Raw genomic sequence first — 15,317 nt, 5'->3', positions numbered from 1 at the left:
ATTAGTTAGGAAATGCACTAATATAAGGAGTCTCCTATTCCAAAAACCTCTTTAAAGTTATTTACTAGCCTATTTATTCTTTTAGCAGATGTACTGCATCAATTACTATGGGTGGCTTTAATTATAGTTTTCTGTCAATATCTAATGGCATAATTTAATAGTTTTATTGTTCATCTCGTGTACACATTTTGAAACCGCGTCATCCACCAAAATACCACTAATAAATAAATAAATAGTCATTAATTAAAACAGCATAAAGATTATAAAGACTTGCGGTTGCCATGTTGCATTTTATTAAGGGATCACGTGAGCGGATTTTGGTCGAAGTTTCTGATCAGAGATTTGTGGTCGTTCTGGAGGGAAGCGTCGATTATCCAAAGTTGTGTTGTTATATGTTTGTTTTAAATGTCGGACTGGGAAGATGAGAATGATGCTGGTGGTGTGGAGATTTCAAAGCCGTTACCCGTTGAAACTGTAAAGTCATGGAGGCCTCCATCTCCTAGAGGCGCGCGGAGCCGAGAAACCACGAGTGTCGGCGCAAAGTTTGGTGGAGACGGCGAGCAATGGAGAAACTGGAGGGACCGAGACTCTGAATCCAATATTTGTGACGGAGCAACCGGGAAAAATAACAGTCACAGTCGTTCCAGGACTGTGACTACAGGGTGTCGCGGTGGTGGAGACCGATCAGGCTCATCACCGACAACTCTCAATGTGGAAAACTCTTTGGTCGGGAGAATAATAGGTGAGACACCGGTGTCTGTGGAACATTTATGCTTGCAGCAGTTTTTTGGGGAGGGCTGTCAAACTCTGTAGTGATGTCTAATGTTTTTCTAACGAATCGGTTGAAAATCTTACCCAAAAATTCGGTTCGAGTCAAGCCGAATCAGACTCATGAGCCGACAACCGATGAGTGAAGCACTAGTAACTTAAGAGGATTTGTAGCGAACCAAGGGTTTATTTATTCATGTTTAAATAGCTCCACTGAACAGAATTATAATATAACAACACAGAATCCAATAATACAAATACCAAATGGCATAGGGACGACTTAATAGCAAGTTTTTGCGTAAACTAAAGAATGACCGAATCCTGTTTTAAAACTGTTCAAAAGAATCGATTCTCTGTTCGTCTGTCTAGGTCGAGGTGGTGCGAAAATTCGGGAGCTCGAAGAGAGCAGTGGAGCATCGATAAAGGCAAGTTAAATACACTAATGCTACCATTAAGTGTTGGCAGTAACATTTGGAAAGCTCAGACATGCCTGTAGCTAATCACTAGAGCTAGATTCCAGTTTTAGCCCATCACACCTTGAGCAGACTAATCCTGTTATTTATTTACAGAGTGAGTGTCATTTATTTACTCTAATTTCTTTCTGAACCCATATTACACACTTTCTTCTTTAAAAAAAAATGTGATTTTTTTTTTTTTTTTTTTTTTTTTATATTTTTGTGCTGAACAGCCACAGTTCCCTTTTAAGTTAAGTCACATCACATGTAGCCTATTTTTTTTATAGCAATTACAATAACATGGTTTCACAGCAGCTAAATTCATGAATTATGAAAGAACTGAAATGTTAGCTGTAAAGCAACTCTACAGAAGAAATAGTGTCATTATTCATCTCAACCCAGATACTGTGTTGATTCAGTTTAGTAACTGTCAGTGTTGCACAGTTCATCAATTATGCAAGAACTTCGATTTCAGCTTTAAAGAAGCTTTATAACTCTTAGGCTAGCGCCATATTTAATTTCTGACAGGAGTGAAAATGAGGCTCAATTGTTCAACTGATGAAACAGAAAAAATCAGTTGAAACTCAATAAAACTGCTTTGACATTTGTGAGCCATTGTAAAGACTAAGTTTATCCCTCAGCCTCATTTTTGTCCATGTTCAATTCAATATGGCATCTAAACATGATTAAGGTTTATAAAAGGCAATACTTTCATGGCTCTTTTCAGTTCAATAACAGTGTCAGTGTAACAAAGTTCATAAATTACATAATAAGCAGCTCTACAAAAGACAATAATATCGTTATCCAGCTCAATTCACTTCAGGTTTTTGTTTTCATTGGATAATTTTCAGTATAGTCAGATCCATAATATTTTCTGAAAAGCTGCCTTTAAGCTGTTGTCTTTTTACTTTCATTCTGAGGACATTCTTCAAAATTCACCTTTTGTTTTCTGAAAACAATAAGGCATATGGGTTTAGAACAACACAAATGTTTTCTTTCACATGGTATTTCAACAAATACTGTTTAAATGATGTATGATAGATAAACCGTGGTGCACATGAAGCTGAGGTACTTGTCTTTGGAAGCTGTGATGCTCAGCTCAAAGCCAAAGACATGATTGAAGATCTGGTGCATGGGAATTCTGTCAGAGGTCCTGGATGTGGAAATGGTAAGAGCACAGGAATAACTAAGCTACTGTAATGTATTATTTTATTGTATTGTTAATTACTAATATTTTGGGTTTGACATTTTCCATTTCAAACTCCAGGTAACAGCAAGGCAGGTTATCAGAATGACTCCTGCTGGCCAGCTTCTGCTGTACGAGCTGTGGCTGCAGCTGCCCCAACAGCTGCACCTATTGACTGGACTGCACTTCGAGAAAACCGGGACAAATATGAAGCTATGAAATGGCAAGGTGAGTCTATAGTGGCACAAGATGTGATCATTACTTTAGATTGGTTTTCTCAGATTCCTGTTATTTCAAACATTTATGACTTTCTTCTGTGAATTTACACTTTATGGCTAAAATTTAAACTAGAGTGAGTAATTTAGTTGATATACTGCGTAAAATATATAGTCAGATATGAACTATACCCAATTAAACAGTCATCTTGTTTTCTGCAGATCTTCCCCCTCTCAGGAAGGATTTCTATATTGAAGCAAAATCAGTGGCAGCTCGCAGTGCAGAAGAAGTCAAAATCTGGAGGTAAAAGTTGTATCACCTTGTCTTCACATTAGCCCACAGATGGCGGCATTTATCTGTTAATAACAGTGTGTCTGAATGCTCTGAGATGAATATATTGTGGCATGCTTGGGTATAATCCTAGTACTAGTATTTAAGGCTTTGAATGTGTATTTTTCATATAGTATTGTTTTTGTTTAAGTGAGAGAAACAATGCATTTTGCAAAGTGCTTTTTCATTGTCTTTTGTTGTGTGTTGTTTGATGTGCATTCTAATTTTGCCTCTTATACTGTCTTTTAATACTAGTTCCAATTATAAGAAGCCATTGTAGCAATGAATCTCAACCTTTTTCACTCCTAGACCCCCACTGTCCACAAGAAGTTTCAAAAGCCCAATAGCCCTAGTTTTGTTTTATTTTAGCCTGTGGTCACTTCCTAGTTTGTGTATTAAAAAAGTAACTAAAATAATAAATGAAATTAAAGAAATTGCAATTCCAGACGTTTTAACATTTTAAGATTTTATTATTTTACATGAGTTTTCCAAGTCTAGAAGTCACACTTACAATTAGACTACCTCATATATCCATCTTTATTTTAGTTGTTTTGAATCATATTGAAGTCATCTTAAGGCCCCCTTGAAAGACCCCCTAGTTGAGAACCGCTGCGTTATAGCATAAGTTAGAAGTGCCACTTCTTTCAAAAAGACGATGAATGAAGATTTATTTTTCTGTCATGCTCAATACATTTAGATATTTTTGATTTGTACGAGTATTTGTGCAGCACTGTGCATGTTTTTGTACCCCTGCTCTTCTTTGCCCAAATAGAAAGGAGAACAACAACATCTTTGTGGATGACTTGAAAGATGAGGAAAAAAGAATTATTCCCAATCCAGTGTGCACTTTTGAGGAGGCTTTTGCTCACTATCCTGGAATAATGGAAAACATTGTCAGAGTGGGATTTAAAAAGCCAACTCCCATTCAGGTACCCCAAAGAAACATTTTTTTGCTTCTGCTCTGAATGTTAAGATTTATATGTGGGGATAAATGTAATCCTGCTTATTATGTCTCATGGTTCAGTCACAAGCCTGGCCCATCGTCCTGAAAGGAACAGATCTGATTGGAATAGCCCAGACGGGAACTGGCAAAACTCTGACCTACCTGCTTCCTGGCTTTATTCATATGGACGAGCAACCAGTGTAAATGTCTACCAGAGTATCAGTGCTCCACATTTTATCTTTTTATTAAGTAAATATTTATTTATGTATTTACACTGTAGACCAAGGGACAAGAGAGATGGCCCTGGCATGTTGGTTTTGACTCCCACTCGTGAACTGGCCCTCCAGATTGAAACTGAGTGTAACAAATACAGCTACAAAGGATTTAAAAGGTGCTGTAGCCAGTACCCTAAATAAATCATAATGTTATGCAACATTTAAGAATTCGTCCTGATTTCTTTGTCTGTTTGTTCAAAATACCTCTCATTACTGTAGCATCTGTATCTATGGAGGAGGTGACAGAAAGGCCCAGATTAAAGTAGTGACCGGTGGTGTAGACATTGTCATTGCCACACCAGGACGATTAAATGATCTGCAGATGAATGAGCTCATCAACTTGCGCTCCATCACCTATCTGGTACATTAATGACAAAAATGCATACTGGGCCTGTAACGGATGTGATTTGGTGCATTATTTGTTTTTGTGAGCACTTAAAAAAAAAAAAAAAATGGGTTTGAGTTTTGAAAAATTGTGTCTTTTGGTTTTCCCCCTGTTTCAGGTGTTGGATGAAGCTGATCGAATGTTGGACATGGGCTTTGAACCTCAAATCATGAAAATCATTTTGGATATTCGACCTGACAGACAAACTGTTATGACTAGGTGATGGGCTCAGCGGTTTGATTCTTTTGAATGGTGTATGGATGGATTTGACATGATTTTTTTAAAACTTCTTTTGCATTACATTGTTTGTTGCTCTAAAAATGCTGTTAAATAATAATAAATAAATAATACAATTAGGCTGAATCACGTGGTATTGACAGACGCCAACCAACACAGACAATCACTAAATTTAAGTTTGTCACTTAGTTCTCAGACTATTCACTATTCACTTCTCAATCTGAGAAAAAAAAAAAGAACAGACGCTGAAATGGGTTACGCACTGATTCACAACATGTTGTCATCGTTCGACATCTGTGGGTGCAGTGCAAACTGAATTTTAAATGCGGAATAAAGACTGATATTTTGTCGTGAAGTTTCAATATTTGTATGATTGCCATTTTGCTATGTTAATCTGTTTTTCTCTTTTTGTATTACAGTGCCACCTGGCCAACAGGTGTCAGGCGGCTGGCCAAATCCTACCTGAAAGACCCCATGATGGTTTATGTGGGCACCTTAGATCTAGCGGTGAGTGAGCGGTTGCAGCGTGTAGTAGTATGTATTTATAGTGGGTAACATACAAATACCAGGTCAAATACAGCTTTTCTGTTTAGCCTCCTTATTAAAAGTCCCCAGTTAATTCCCCTTCTGCATCTCTGTCTCCTTCAGGCAGTAAACACTGTTCAGCAGACAGTTCTGTTCGTGCAGGAGGAAGAAAAGAAAGCCTATGTTTTTGACTTCGTTGACCGAATGGAGCCTCAGGACAAAGTATTAATATTTGTTGGGAAAAAAATAAAGTGAGTTTCTCAGAGCGAAACTTAAATGAGAAAAACCTTTGTTTGATTCCACGAAACAGGAAATGGGAGGAATTTTTGCACGCACACTTTCATGTTCTACTGAAATGGTATTGCATAATATAATTTCTATTATGATCACTTGATGTGGTAATCAGTCTGTGCCCATCTGTTTGTGTGCTTGAGCAAGGTGTGAGTTGAAAGGATTGTGGGGAAATGCTGCTCTTTTCTAAAAATGAAACTGCATTTCTCCAATGCCAGAGGGAGTGGCCATAATTATTTTCCACACCCCTGTAATACTGGCAGCTTTTGTGGTCCTTCAGCAGTTGCGCAAACATTAAAACCAAATGCTCACTTAGGTACAGGTCCTTTATTACACTTTCACCCTGACGGTATGGTTTAGTGCTTGATCCTGATTTGGCATTTCCATAATTGGATTAAATTCTACAAGATCTTAATGTAATGTGGATAGTTTTAATAGTTATTCTCCTCTAGAGGTGCTGTTTGTGGGATCGTTCATCCTAAAACCATCAAAAAAAAAAAAAAAAAAAAAACTGACCCTGACTACATTACATTACTGTATGCCAAACTGTGTTGGATCAAATGTAAAACCATGAAGCAAAACTGGTTAAGAATGTCTGAGTCGTCAGATTCTCACTGTGATTTCTCTTTCCTGCTAATGCATAGAGCCGATGACCTCTCCAGTGACCTGTGTCTGCAGGGTGTAGCGGTTCAATCTCTGCATGGAGACCGCGAGCAGTGTGACAGAGAAGAGGCACTGCAGGACTTTAGAGATGGTATGTTAGTAAGCAGTAAATTTGTCATTTCTGAGACACCAACAACACCAGATTTGTAAAACTGCTGACCCCATTTTCCTTTAAACAAACAAGTAGTTCCAAATTCAGTCGATGTTGCTTTCCAGCTAATCAAACCAACACTGTTTGGCTAGTGGTGCATAAAATGCATACTTTACAACTACGAATACTTTTGGTGTAGTCAGCGATTGTACTGAGCCCCTTAAGATTTTAACTGAAATTGATCTGAGTTTTCCATCTGTCTGTCCGTGGCGGCTGTCAAAGGTCGTGTGCGCATTCTGGTGGCGACTGACCTGGCCTCGCGTGGGCTAGATGTTCATGACATCACGCATGTTTTCAACTATGACTTCCCTCGGAATGTGGAGGAGTATGTGCACCGCATCGGAAGAACAGGCCGAGCAGGGTGAGTGAAGCAGTGAAAGGTGTGACTGAAATGACAGATACAATAAAGTCTTGATTATGCAACCCTTCAGGCTCTTTATGTAAATGAGTCCATGTCTTGACTCAGGAGGTCCGGTGAATCTATAACCCTGGTAACAAGAGAGGACTGGAAAGTAGCTTCTGAGCTGATAACCATCCTGGAGAGATCTGGTCAGGTAATCACACCTGCAGACATCCACTCCTTTCATTATGTTTGTTGAACTCTGCTATGCAAAAAACCCAAATCCATAACCTCCGGTTGACTAGTTAGAAATCTGAGGCCTCTTACAGCAGGTTGCGTTTGTAAGCATGCAAGTTACATGTGTACGATATGAAAATAGGGATGCACCGAAATGTCTGTCACCCATTTTAGTTAACCCTTAACAGTCTTTGGGACACATCTCTCTTTGTATGTGCTGTGTGAATCTATGGAGAAATCTAGACTAAAAAATGCTGCAGTAGGGATGCACAATATATCCATGGTCATAGCAGTATCTGAAAGAGACTTCTTAATGTCATCAGTATCAGTCCAATAATTAAAATGGTTCAATATTTTTAAGACGGCGAGTAAGTCAAAGTATCATGGGCCCCTACTTTGTTTGCTGCAGATAAAAAAAAAAAAAAGGATTTTCCATTGTACATATTACTTGGTGTCAGTCGAAACTCTGGATTTATCTGAAGTTCTACTTTTTTTTTTTTTAATTCAGACTTTCCAAATTCACATTAATATTTTTTGCATCCAACACAGTTTCAAACAAAAGCTGGTTTAAAATAAGCATTTTTCATCTTTGGGATCAATTTGTCCAGTTTTTGCTTAATCCAAGTATCATTTGTACGGAAAAACAACTTCATTGCAAAGTTTGGATTCTAAGGTCTATATATCAAATGCTTAGTTTGGATGAAAGTGAAATCTCTTATTCCTCACCCTACCACCTGATCAGATCTCTTTTGGTTAAGTTTGTCAACGTTTCAGAAGCCTCACCACAACCTTTTGCCAGTAAAAGGTCTTAAAACAAATTTAACTATAAAACAAATTACTTTTGTTACGTGTATATATAGTATAGAGAGGGAATGGCTCGTTTTGTTGAGATTGTCTTTAGTGTGTTTACTGTATATGTATACAAAATTCTAATGGCGAATCTGGATTAAAGGAAGCATTTTTCTTTTCTTTAGGATGTACCAGAAGAACTGATACTGATGGCTGAACGTTATGAAAAGCACCAGAGGGAGAAAGCAATGTTTGCGCCCAGAGGAAGAGGAGGAGGTGGAGGAAGGGGAGGATGGAGAGGTAGTTTTAGAGGAGGCTCAGATCGGCGGTTCTGATCGCTTGAAAGGTAGTATTTGTTGCATTAATTTGTCTTGCCATTTCAAGTAACATCAGCATGAAGAAAATGTTTTATTTTACAACAAATGTTTAAGATGATTTAAACCATGATTCAACCTAAATTGTTCAGTGTTCACAAGTTTTTTTTTTAGTATTTGTATCTGTTGTACCAGCAGTAGTATTGATCTTTAATCATATCTTTCAGGTTGATGTCACTATACTCACTGGAGTTCATTCATAAGCTTTTAAAGTGTTAATCCTCTCATTTGTAGAGAGCCTGTTAAGTCCTTCTAACTGACTATTTAAGTTTTGTTATGTTTAAGAAACACTGATTCATTTTGTATGCATGATATATTTCTTTAATAGGATTTTCCCCCCAGTTCAGTATTTTTTTTGTTATCCTACATTGATGAGCGGTAAAATGCCTCCAGTTGTAGATGATGTAACAAACTTGTTCAGCTGAATGCATATCAAATAAAAGCCTATAAAACTATTTGGAATATGTATTATTGAATGGTATTAAACAACAGTTGACTATCAAGATGAAAGAACAAAATATGCATTAATACAAATAAACAGAAAATCAAAATTAACTGAATATAGGAAAGTTATTATTGCGCTGAAATTCAATTTTATTTGCCAGGAAAGTGCAGCTACTCTGAGAGGCTTGATGTAAGAGATTATGGGATGGAACGAAAAAGTTAGGAAGATGACGATTTCTCAGGTGTTTCACAAAGTCTTCCAAAAGCTGCTGGAAGCAGTCGGCCAGCTGACTGTATGCCCACTCGTTGTCAGTTCCCCTTCTAGCACAAGCATGGAGAAGGGTGGTCTTTGCATGATAGGAGCAGAAGCTGGACATCTTATTGGATTTGGGGTCATCCTCTTTGAACCTTTGAAGAAGATACTTTAGGAGCTTTAGACACTCCTTCCTGTTGAAGTAGAGCAAAGTTCAGTTATTTTATTGTAAATGTAATACAGTGAACACCACTGTATTAATGCAAACAATAAAGCACCATCACAACAGACCGTTTCTGCACTGAAATTTTACCAGCATCAAAGCTTGGCACAAGAGGAACAGAATAATAATTACCGGCAACATTTCGGTCCAGTGCCTTCACAGCATGTCTTGCACTGGCCGTGCTTTTTCAGAATTTCTTTTTCGACATGTGAAAAAGAAAGTCGCCAGGCATCTGTGAAAAGGACATTTTTCCATATAATTTGTTTTCAGTTTTTGTAGGGCCACAGTGTCTTGGTTTTTATATATATATATATATATATATATAACACACACAGTTGGGCAAAAAAGTATTTAGTCAGCCACCAATTGTGCAAGTTCTCCCACTTAAAAAGATGAGAGAGGCCTGTAATTTTCATCATAGGTACACTTCAACTATGAGAGACAGAATGGGGGGAAAGAATCCAGGAAATCACATTGTAGGATTTTTAATGAATTAATTGGTAAATTCCTCGGTAAAATAAATATTTGGTCACCTACAAACAAGCAAGATTTCTGGCTCTCACAGACCTGTAACTTCTTCTTTAAGAGGCTCCTCTGTCCTCCACTCGTTACCTGTATTAATGGCACCTGTTTGAACTCGTTATCAGTATAAAAGACACCTGTCCACAACCTCAAACAGTCACACTCCAAACTCCACTATGGGCAAGACCAAAGAGCTGTCAAAGGACACCAGAAACAAGATTGTAGACCTGCACCAGGCTGGGAAGACTGAATCTGCAATAGGCAAGCAGCTTGGTGTGAAGAAATCAACTGTGGGAGCAATTATTAGAAAATGGAAGACATACAAGACCACTGATAATCTCCCTCGATCTGGGGCTCTACGCAAGATCTCACCCCGTGGGGTCAAAATGATCACAAGAACGGTGAGCAAAAATCCCAGAACCACACGGGGGGACCTAGTGAATGACCTGCAGAGAGCTGGGACCAAAGTAACAAAGGCTACCATCAGTAACACACTACGCCGCCAGGGACTCAAATCCTGCAGTGCCAGACGTGTCCCCCTGCTTAAGACAGTACATGTCCGGGCCAGTCTGAAGTTTGCTAGCCAGTCTCCAGATCTCAACCCCATTGAAAATCTTTGGAGGGAGTTGAAAGTCCGTGTTGCCCAGCGACAGCCCCAAAACATCACTGCTCTAGAGGAGATCTGCATGGAGGAATGGGCAAAATACCAGCAACAGTGAAAACCTTGTGAAGACTTACAGAAAACGTTTGACCTCGGTCACTGCCAACAAAGGGTATATAACAAAGTATTGATGAACTTTTGTTATTGACCAAATACTTATTTTCCACCATAATTTGCAAATAAATTCTTAAAAAATCCTACAATGTGATTTCCTGGATTCTTTCCCCCCATTCTGTCTCTCATAGTTGAAGTGTACCTATGATGAAAATTACAGGCCTCTCATCTTTTTAAGTGGGAGAACTTGCACAATTGGTGACTGACTAAATACTTTTTTGCCCAACTGTGTGTGTGTGTGTGTATATATATATATATATATATATATATATATATATATATATATATATATATATATTAGTGCTGTCAAATGATTAATCACATCCAAAATAAAAGTTTGTTTGCATGTGTTCTGTGTATATTATGTATATATAAATGCGCACACATTTATTTTTAAAATATTTTAATGTATTTACATGTCCATTTATATTAATATAATTTATATTATAAATAAATATATTTAATATATAAAAATTTTCTGAAGTATATGTATGTGTGTGTATTTATATAATATATGTTTTCTGTGTATATTATGTAAACAACTTATTTTGGATGAGATTAATGGTTTGACAGCACTAATATATATATATATATATATATACACACAGTATATAATATAAAAACAAAACAAATAATTGATGATATTGATAAACACTATACCTTTTGCAACAACTCCATCATGCTCTGCGTTTCCCTTCCCCTCATATTTAGGCACCAGGTAGAATGGTTGACGCTTCATTTTAGCTTTCTCCTTTGTACCAAGCCAGTTTTCTATTGTGAAGCCATCTTTTGTTAAGTCTGGCCAGCTTGCACGATGAACCTTGAGACCAAGAACGAAGTCGACGGAAATGATCTTTCCGTTTTCTTCCATTTTTATTTCCAGCGTCACTGCAGGGCATTTTGGCTTTTTTCGCTGTATCTCAATTTGGTCTACAGAATGCAAAAAAAAAATATATATATATATATATATATATATATATATAATAAAACAAATATTACCAGAATGCTAGAAAATGGTTGTAGCCTTTTGGTTTAGAGTGGGAAGCTGGTGTTCTTGGACAGAGGTTTTTTTTATTTTTTTTAATTAAATGCATAAGGTAAAGTTCTGCAGTTGGTGTGATGTAAATCACAAGTAACCATTTACCGATTCAGTTGAAACATGCCATATAGTTTTGAAAATAGCAACATTTCCAATTACTCTAGTTCAATTTTTGTCCTTATTCCGTAACACTAAGTAAGATTAAATATGTTTATGAATGTTTCTTTTTGTCTTATTTCAATAAAATGAACATTTCTCAGGCTGCAAGAACTAAGCGAAAACAATCGAAAATTCATTACCTTCTGGGCATACTGTATTATTGTTGTTCATTTGTTTGATTTCTTTTGTTAATGCGCTAAAGAGTTTACCCCAACTTGATTTATAATTTACGCTTATATCAGTGTCTGTAAATGGTTGAAATTGGCTCAAGTGTTTTGATTTTAAAAGCTCTTTCCAACAGTAGGAGATGCAACAAAGTCCAACAGAGAACTGGAGCTAGATGGTTTTAAAACGTTCAAAATATAAAAAATTATATTTTAAAAGATCTGTTAAAAAGGTTAAGCTTAAATTAAACATTATATATTATATATAGATCAGTAAAAGATTTACAACAACAACATAAATATTTGGACCTACATGGGAGATTCTCCACAGCCTTCTTGACAGCATCTCTGAATTCATTCAGCATTTCGCTGGCCTTAATGGTCCTGTCTTCATTTAGGAATCTGTCCAGAGGATGTCTTCTCGGATGTCGTTTCAATGCAATACTGTAAAATGCTCCGGCCTCATCAAACACCTGAATGTCCACTCGCTCCACAGGAATAGTCAGCATCACATCAAATTCATCTGGTTCACAAATCTAAAATGTGACAAAGCAGATGTTGGTTGGCTCTTTTATGAGCGTTGGCATGGTGATTAGAAATGTCAAGACCATATAATCATATACAGTTGTAATATTCCACAAACGTGTCCAAACATGAATATTCTTTTACTTCTCTCATGGAATAATTGGATATGCCTGCATGCATTTATTATGTTGTCATTTTGAAGGGTGATTTATTTAACTCTAAACTCTAAAAAATAAAAGTGTGCAATGAAACAGGCCAGAAAACGCTTGATTTTTCAGACATGACAGGCATCTGTGAAAATTCAAGCGTTTCTGTTCCTAATCTAATATCACCGCGTATTATGCTCTGATGTAGGAATGTCCTATTATGGATATTGTGAAATAATGTTTATATGTCCTGGCAATCTGATTAATGCAGAATCAAGAGTGGATATGTCAAACTCAATCACTTACTTTAACGTTTTCATAATAACTCCCAGTTCGTAAAGTCTCGATCTCTTCACACCAGGTCGTGTTTCGTTTCAGGTGTGCAATGACTTTATCTGTTATGTCATTAACAGGACTGGACGCATTAGACTGCTCGTTCTTCTTGATCTTTAATTTGTCAATAGTTGCCTTAAGGACCTTTCCCATTGTGTCATCGACTTTTCGTCCTGTCATTGCAGTTTGTTCTGCTCTTTTCTTTTGGCGATCCGAGCTGTGCGCGCAAACCGCTGGAGAAGCGTCCTGATTTATGCCAGATTTATGCCGCCCTCTAGGTTTTGCTGTGGATTTTGCTTCCAAATTGCTCTCGGAGCTCTCTGGAGATTCTTCTTTGTCTCTCTCCTTTTTTTTCTGATGTTTTAGTGCTGGCTTTTCATCGGATTTGCTCTTGACGGTCTGCTGTGGTTTGCCTTCACTTTCATAGTCAAACTTTTTGCTCTGACCCTTGTTTTGTGCACTGGCTTGTTTCTCGTTCTCGGCAGCATTGTTTGCGTTATTGGGAACAGAATCACCGTTTTCTTCGTACTTGTTCTCGGAGATCTCCGGATCCCTCTGCTTTTTACTCTGTTTGTTCCTGCTTCCCTGTTTTGGCGCGCGCTTGGCCTCTGCGCACTCCGGAGACTTATCCTCCCTGTCAGTCTTAGGGTGATCTCTCTGCTCTTTACTCTTCCCATTTGCATTTGCTTTTGTTTGAGCTTTGGCTTTGGGTTGGCCAGGGCTTGTCGCGCGGGAGCTGCCCGGCCTTCTCTGGCTGTTCATGATGGCTGCTGTGAGCTGCGACGCGCGCGCTTGTGCATCTAAAGGAAGGTTTCTATTACAGAGAACTGTGACATCAGGATACAGGTGGTTGTACTGTGCCAGCCTCTATGGTTCAATATTTCTCACTTCCTCAGTGTTATGACGTATTATGACGTTATTTATTAGGGTTTGCGTGGATCGTGTGAAGTAGCCTACTACTAACAGGTGCTAGTCATGGGGCTGGCACTCTTATTAATTACAACATCTGTTGGCCAAAACAATGGTTATATTTGTATAATAAGGTTTACGTTGTTTAATACTGCTTCGATTGACTATTTAATGGCAGTGTGAAAACATGTCTGGCTTTTGGTGTGTTAAACACTTTCTTCATGAGCAATAATGGTGATATGGCGATATTCAATACCGTGAAAAGTACGAGACTATACTGATTTCACTTAAAAATAAATCTACGCTGAGAAATATTAAGTGGAGTGGAGTGTTGAGTAGAACATGAAAAGCTTTTAACACTAAAATGGAAACTTAATATTATTGGAGTAAGAGTTAACTTATATTTCAAAGCATTGCAAACTGTTGTTTAAATCTGGGTATCTGTTCTGAAAACGTATTATTTAGGCCAGCTATTGACTAATAAAATAATAGATCTGCTTACTTTACTGGCAACCCCGTCCATATTTTTTATTTTTTTGAATGATTATGAATAATGTTATTAATTGATTACTACTTGCGACATCTTGTGCTAATATAAAAAATACATTTTTAGGATTTTAAGCTGTATGTTTATACAATAAATAATGAATACATGAAATAAATGTAATTGTTTGAAAACTCTTGTGTAATTGCATAAGAAGTCCAAGCTGTGTAAAAGACTATAAGACTTTATTGATAAATAGTTTGCAAGATAGCAAAGTATGATCTATTCTAAGCTATTTTTTAGACTTTGTCACAACTTTAGTTAAAGTCTAAGCTCACAAAACAGTACTGGAATGTCCTTAATACAAAGGTAAAATATAGGTAGGGCTGTTGCGCTATTGGCGAGCATAACCGCAGAGGAATGCAGCACCCCGTGTTTTCTTTTTCTTAAGGTTACGCACTTCTCGTTTTACACTTCGTGCATGTGTACTGAATATTAGTTATGATAACAATGTGTACCATGCTGATTTGTACAGAGGCTCAGTAAATTTGCACTTAACAAATTTAACACCTTTAACACTATCATTCCAGACCTCCTCCTGCCCAAACTAACCCAGCTCTCCATCCCCACCTCCTTCTGTCAGTGGATCAACAGCTTCCTGACAGACAGACAGCAGCTATAGTAAAGCTTGGTAAATTCACATCCAGCGCTCGTACCATCAGCACTGGAGCTCCTCAGGGCTGCGTTCTCTCCCCACTGCTCTTCTCCATCTGCACCAACGACTGCACTTCTAAAGACCCCTCTGTCAAGCTCCTGAAGTTTGCAGACGACACCACACTGATCGGCCTCATCCAGGACGGTGACGAGTCTGCTTACAGACAGGAGGTTAAGGAGCTGGCTGTCTGGTGCAGTCTTAACAACCTGGAGCTGAACACGCTCAAAACTGTGGAGATGATCGTGGACTTCAGGAGAAACCCAACTGCTCTCCCCCCACTCACCATCATGAACAGCACTGTGACTGCAGTGGAGTCATCCAGATTCCTGGGCAGCACCATCTCCCAGGACCTGAAGTGGGATATTCACATTGACTCTATTGTGAAAAAGGCCCAGCAGAGGCTGTACTTTCTTCGCCAGCTGAGGAAGTTCAACAGGCTGTCATGTCCAAGGAAAGCGAAA

The 15,317-nt window shown here is 38.0% G+C and overlaps 2 protein-coding genes across 4 annotated transcripts; one reads left to right on the top strand and one right to left on the bottom strand.

The window, feature by feature from the left end:
• The first annotated feature begins 274 nt into the window (after positions 1-274).
• LOC306882519 (putative ATP-dependent RNA helicase DDX43) lies at positions 275-8,696 on the top strand. 3 transcript variants are annotated; one of them, XM_079437198.1, is made up of 17 exons: positions 275-742; positions 1,138-1,193; positions 2,265-2,391; positions 2,491-2,637; positions 2,847-2,928; positions 3,728-3,884; positions 3,980-4,098; positions 4,179-4,289; positions 4,393-4,534; positions 4,677-4,777; positions 5,215-5,302; positions 5,444-5,571; positions 6,256-6,365; positions 6,648-6,786; positions 6,892-6,979; positions 7,977-8,137; positions 8,333-8,696. In XM_079437198.1, exons 1-16 carry the CDS (start codon positions 406-408, stop codon positions 8,124-8,126), a joined length of 2,082 nt encoding a protein of 693 aa, XP_079293324.1. In that variant the 5' UTR covers positions 275-405; the 3' UTR covers positions 8,127-8,137; positions 8,333-8,696. The 3 variants fall into 3 exon arrangements, 2 of the variants coding, with proteins under 2 accessions (XP_079293324.1, XP_079293325.1); XR_013785257.1 differs by lacking the exon at positions 6,892-6,979 and having other exon boundaries at positions 8,333-8,613; XM_079437199.1 differs by lacking the exon at positions 6,892-6,979 and having other exon boundaries at positions 7,977-8,613.
• Positions 8,468-13,642, bottom strand: LOC306882520 (cyclic GMP-AMP synthase-like). Its single transcript, XM_079437200.1, has 5 exons — positions 12,722-13,642; positions 12,058-12,280; positions 11,043-11,312; positions 9,218-9,317; positions 8,468-9,056 (listed from the first exon to the last, which is right to left on the bottom strand). The coding sequence occupies exons 1-5, from the start codon at positions 13,508-13,510 to the stop codon at positions 8,717-8,719; spliced, it is 1,722 nt and encodes a 573-aa protein (XP_079293326.1). The 5' UTR covers positions 13,511-13,642; the 3' UTR covers positions 8,468-8,716.
• Positions 13,643-15,317: the final 1,675 nt, after the last annotated feature.

Source organism: Barbus barbus (genome assembly GCF_936440315.1).
Source record: "Barbus barbus genome assembly, chromosome: 16".
Lineage (NCBI taxonomy): Eukaryota > Metazoa > Chordata > Actinopteri > Cypriniformes > Cyprinidae > Barbus > Barbus barbus.
The sequence above is the reverse complement of the archived record's forward strand: the minus strand, read 5'-3'. Positions and strand labels throughout refer to the sequence as shown.

Bases quoted from the DNA above. Each gene is read 5' to 3' on its own strand.
- LOC306882519 (XM_079437198.1), top strand. From the start codon at position 406: ATGTCGGACTGGGAAGATGAGAATGATGCTGGTGGTGTGGAGATTTCA. The intron at 743-1,137 runs GTGAGACACCGG...TCGTCTGTCTAG, and splicing joins TTTGGTCGGGAGAATAATAG to GTCGAGGTGGTGCGAAAATT. The intron at 1,194-2,264 runs GCAAGTTAAATA...GATGTATGATAG, and splicing joins GCAGTGGAGCATCGATAAAG to ATAAACCGTGGTGCACATGA.
- LOC306882520 (XM_079437200.1), bottom strand. From the start codon at position 13,510: ATGAACAGCCAGAGAAGGCCGGGCAGCTCCCGCGCGACAAGCCCTGGC. The intron at 12,281-12,721 runs GTAAGTGATTGA...GTCACATTTTAG, and splicing joins GTTATTATGAAAACGTTAAA to ATTTGTGAACCAGATGAATT. The intron at 9,318-11,042 runs GTATAGTGTTTA...TCCTTTTCACAG, and splicing joins TGATGGAGTTGTTGCAAAAG to ATGCCTGGCGACTTTCTTTT.